The sequence below is a fragment of the Oncorhynchus mykiss genome, chromosome 11 (assembly GCF_057628025.1).
Source record: "Oncorhynchus mykiss isolate SJ-2025 chromosome 11, ASM5762802v1, whole genome shotgun sequence".
Taxonomy (NCBI): domain Eukaryota; kingdom Metazoa; phylum Chordata; class Actinopteri; order Salmoniformes; family Salmonidae; genus Oncorhynchus; species Oncorhynchus mykiss.
The window spans coordinates 6309802-6314839 of NC_143032.1; the positions used below are offsets into that span (position 1 = coordinate 6309802).

At 37.3% G+C, this 5038-nt stretch overlaps 1 protein-coding gene across 19 annotated transcripts in view; it reads right to left on the reverse strand.

The window, feature by feature from the left end:
• The window catches only part of LOC110536535 (abl interactor 1), a 101540-nt gene extending 97082 nt beyond the window's left edge, over window positions 1-4458 (reverse strand). For 3 of the 19 annotated variants that reach the window (XM_090189252.1, XM_090189249.1, XM_090189243.1), the window contains exon 1: window positions 3911-4433. In XM_090189252.1, the coding sequence (XP_090045378.1) occupies window positions 3911-4141 (231 nt within the window). In that variant the 5' untranslated portion in view covers window positions 4142-4433. Of the gene's footprint in view, window positions 1-3910 lie in introns of all 19 variants that reach the window. The other 16 variants (XM_090189250.1, XM_036934726.2, XM_036934725.2 and 13 more) reach the window with 12 other exon arrangements.
• Window positions 4459-5038: the final 580 nt, after the last annotated feature.

The window sequence follows — 5038 nt, forward strand, 5'->3', positions numbered from 1 at the left end:
AGAGAGCATACGGACAGTGTCGTCCTGTTGGGTTCCAGAGTCAAGCTCAACTTGTCACATAACTGCCAAAAGGCTTTAGTTTACAGTAACAATTTAAACTCTGGACAATTCCACGGTAACATAATGACTTTGAGACATCTAAGTTTTCCCTTTAAAAGTATGCCAAATAAAAACAATGATTGCAAAGTGAAACAAAACCACTCTATACACAAGGACTACTGTTAACAAGTTCTACTGGACATTCGATAAAAACACATTTACTAGAGGAACAGATGTCATGTTTGGGAACAGAATGACAGTAAAAAATCTCCCTCAGTTTTTTGTGACCACAATTAAACTTTTTTTTTATTTATTTATTTTACTCTTAAATATCTACCTCGAACTAAGATTCAAAGATGCGGAGTCAGCGATGATATGACATCTTGAGTTTGGAAAAAAAAAGAAGTATATTTTGGTTATTGAACTACAGTAAGTGAAGAGGATTAACACGCGGTAACAGAATTATGGTAACAGAATGACGTCACAGTTTCTCAGATTTGTACGACACAGAAACGCATAATTACGAACGTCATGTTCTTCATGGTGATGTATCCTGAATAGCAACAAAAGTTACAACAATTGAATTATTATTATTATTCTACACAAGAATTCTAATGAGCTCCGAGCCCTCAAACAAGACCAAATTTGATTGGTCATGATCGGACCACATCTGTACCAATCGTAGATGTCTAAGTTTCACAAGTTTGGACATCACAGTACACCACTGTACAGTTCATTACAGTTATAGTTCAGAACAGTACAATAGAGTATACTGTACTATACTCTAGTGTGCTGTGCTGTCTTGTACTAACCTATACTCTACTTTACAGTACTGTATTGTACTGACCTATACTCTACTTTACAGTACTGTATTGTACTGACCTATACTCTACTTTACTGTAAAGTACTGTGTTGTACAGATCTATACTCTACTTTACTGTAAAGTACTGTGTTGTACTGACCTATCCTCTATTTTACTGTAAAGTACTGTATTGTACTGACCTATCCTCTATTTTACTGTAAAGTACTGTATTGTACTGACCTATCCTCTATTTTACTGTAAAGTACTGTGTTTTACAGACCTATACTCTACTTTACTGTAAAGTACTGTATTGTACTGACATATCCTCTATTTTACTGTAAAGTACTGTATTGTACTGACCTATACTCTACTGCACTGGACTGACCTATACTCTACTTTACTGTAAAGTAATGTAATACTCTACTTTACTTCACCGTACTGACCTATCCTATACTCTACTTTACTGTAAAGTACTGTATTGTATTGAACTGACCTATACTCTACGTTACTTCACCATACTGACCTATACTCTAATCTACTTTACTGTACTAACCTATACTCTACGTTACAGTACTCTATAGTAATGACCTATACTCTACTTTACTGAGAAGCACTGTTTTGTACTGACCTATACTCTACTTTACTATACAGTACTGTAATGTATTGTACTGATCTATACTAATCTTTACTTTACACTACTGTATTGTACTGACCAACACTCTACAATAAAGTACTGTATTGTACTGACCTATACTATACTTTACTCTACTGTACTGTAATGTATTGTACTGATCTATACTAATCTTTACTTTACACTACTGTATTGTACTGACCAACACTCTACAATAAAGTGCTGTATTGTACTGACCTATACTCCACTCTACTTTACTGTACTGACCTTTACTCTATTGTACAGTACTGTATTGTACTGATTTATACTCTACTGTACTGACCTATACTCTATTTTACTCTACTGACCTATACTATACTATATTTTACTGTACTATACTATACTATACTTTTGTCATTCAGGTTCGGGGCTCTGCAGGGTAGCCTAGTGGTTAGAGCGTTGGACTAGTAACCGGAAGGTTGCAAACCCCCGAGCTGACAAGGTACAAATCTGTCTTTCTGCCCCTGAACAAGGCAGTTAACCCACTAGGCCGTCATTGAACATAAGAATTTGTTCTTAACTGACTTAAAAGGTCAAATAAAAAGGACCAACAAGTCACTTTCTGACCACTTCTACAAAAGGCAAACACTGAAAGTTGTGTTTAAATCAAAAGGGATGGCTGTCAAAATGTTATTGAATTTGAGTTGGAAACAATCTTTATAACTGATTTAATGTTGTATTTTTTTCATGGACTCTTGGTCGGTCACAGAAAACATTTCATCTGGATTCTCAGCAGCAAACTATAGCCTCTTCACACGGATGGGAAGTTATAGATTATTTTCAGCACTTGAGAGGTAGATCTCAGCAGCAAGCTATAGCCTCTTCACACGGATGGGGAGTTATAGATTATTTTCAGCACTTGAGAGGTAGATCTCAGCAGCAAGCTATAGCCTCTTCACACAGATGGGAAGTTATAGATTATTTTCAGCACTTGAGAGGTAGATCTCAGCAGCAAGCTATAGCCTCTTCACACGGATGGGAAGTTATAGATTATTTTCAGCCCTTGAGAGGTAGATCTCAGCAGCAAGCTATAGCCTCTTCACACGGATGGGAAGTTATAGATTATTTTCAGCCCTTGAGAGGTAGATCTCAGCAGCAAGCTATAACCTCTTCACGCTGATTGGTGCTTGTCTAGGACTAAGATAGCTCATCAAAGGTCTTCTATGGCAACAACTTATTCACGTTAACTAAACGGTATAACAGAGCCACGGAGTGGGAATCCATTTAACATCTACATCTAGAGAGTACTTGGGATGTATATTCACAGCATAGGACAAAAATAATGAGTTTCCAAACACACATTCCCTGAGATTGAATGAGGTCTTGCCAAAACAGTTTAGATTTTCTTGTAGGGGCAGACTCCAAATCAGAATATCAATCTACTAAATTAATTTAAAAATCAGCTTTGACATTCTGTTAAAAGGGGCCAATAAAAACCTAGTTTACAAAAGCTATGGTCCATAGCCCTACCTCTATCAATAACTTCTGCTGCTAGCCCACAATTAAAGTAATTCTAATGCAGCAGTCCCTTGTGGCTAGTCAAAGCAAACTTGGCAGGATGAGGTAAACACACATTTTAAAAAAATAACCCTGTAAAATAATTTAAGTTCAGTTGTCCTTGCATCTATGAACTCAGTTCAGGAATCTGTGAAACCATGACCAAATTCCACACTCACCATCTGTGGAAATTTAGTTAAAGGGTAACACAATCATATGGGGAAAATTTGCAGAAGCATTCGCTGAAAAACAAGCTCTGAACGTCTGATATTCAAACAGCAATAAGCTCATTATAAATGCCTTGAAATGTATTACAATATCATAGTCCTACCTAATGCAAATATATCACAGAAAATCCTAATAAAATAGGTGTAATTAAATAAATAAATGGAAGTAAAATGTCCAGCTGTCTTGGTGTCTGTGAGAGACAGTAATTAATTAAGCAAGGCCAGTGTTATCGAGAGCACAACTGCTACTCTACTTTGTAACGATCAGATTAAATATGTCTAGTACATCACGTTTCACTGACATTTTTCAACAGCGTCATAGTTTGCTACATTGTTTTAAAAAAAAATTTATTAAACGAAGATAAACAGCAGAAGTTAGTACTTAGACACACCCTCTGTGTAAACTAACAAAATTTGACCAAGGGACCAATACAACAATGCAATGGATGGGCAAGACCGTGTCCAACGTGACCAGTGCGGTGAAACTACACACTGAAATGGACAAAGACTCTCAATGGAGGTGTAATCTCTGCGATCTAGTACTGTGGTCATTCATTGTGATCATTTCAATGTCTTTATCTACATTTCCTCTTCCCAGTTTCACACCAGTTCAAACGACAATGATTCAGAGATAACAATGTTGAGTAAAAATCACTCCATTTTTTTTGTGCTTACCTGAACATAATTGTTTTCACAGTAGTCTGCTACTTGTGTGAGATTCTGGTAACTCTCTACGAGAGCTCTTTTGCCGGCTGGAATTTCTTCCTCTAACAACATTTGCAGCTCTGCCATCTTACATCTCCCCGCATAGCGACTTCGCTTTCGCTTTGACTGAGGTTTGAAACAACCAGCTCTGCCACGGGAAAAAAAGAAAGAAACTCCTTCGCCTGGTATTGTGGGATTCATGGGGTATATTCATTAGTCAGATTCCGTTGCAAAACGTTTCGTCTGTTGCAGAAACAGTTTACCGTTTACTCTAGGAACCAAATGGAAGCAAGCATACCGAATAGAACGAAACGGGGAGAAACCTGAGTTTAATCAATATAAACTCTCGTTTTCGTTCCAAAACGTTTTCCGCTTGGATAAGGCCTAAACGGTTTCAGTTGAAAAACATTTTGCAACAGACGAAACGTTTTTCAACGGAATCTGATTAATGAATAGACCCCTAGCCTCGCTTTCACGTCGGCGCAGGGAGCAAAAAAAACAAAAAAAACCCAGCTGCTGGAGAAGTTCTCCAGATTGTCACTATTTACCCCAGTCACAACGTCGAAATTGGCTATATGTTAAAATTTATTAAAAACAAAAATATACATTTCTCGTCTAAATTTAAGGTTAGGGTAAGAAATAAAGTAATCAGTGTGGTTAAGGTTAGGGGTGAGCTTAAAATGACACTTTAAGAAGATACATTGTAGACACAGGCGGGGTTTATGACTTTGTGGCTGTGGTAACTAGTGACGACCATTATCCCTCTCGCCTCTCTCCCTTTCCTCTGACCGAAACATGGATCACCGTGTAGAATGCTGGGATACGTAGTGCTACCATGTTTCCTTGTCTGGGCTTCAGATCGAAAAAAAATTCCTCACGTTTTATACAAAACATAAACGCATGAGGATATTTTTTTATGCCCATGCGACATTTCTTATTGTGGCCAACAACACATAGCATTGTGATGGCTACATTCTTTTACACTGCATTTGTTTTAGACTGTATTTAGAACTACATATCCCGTAAGCTGAGGCTGGTGCATTGTGGAGCTTGTAGGGATGTTGATGTCATAATAAAGAACATATTTATCTCCATCCT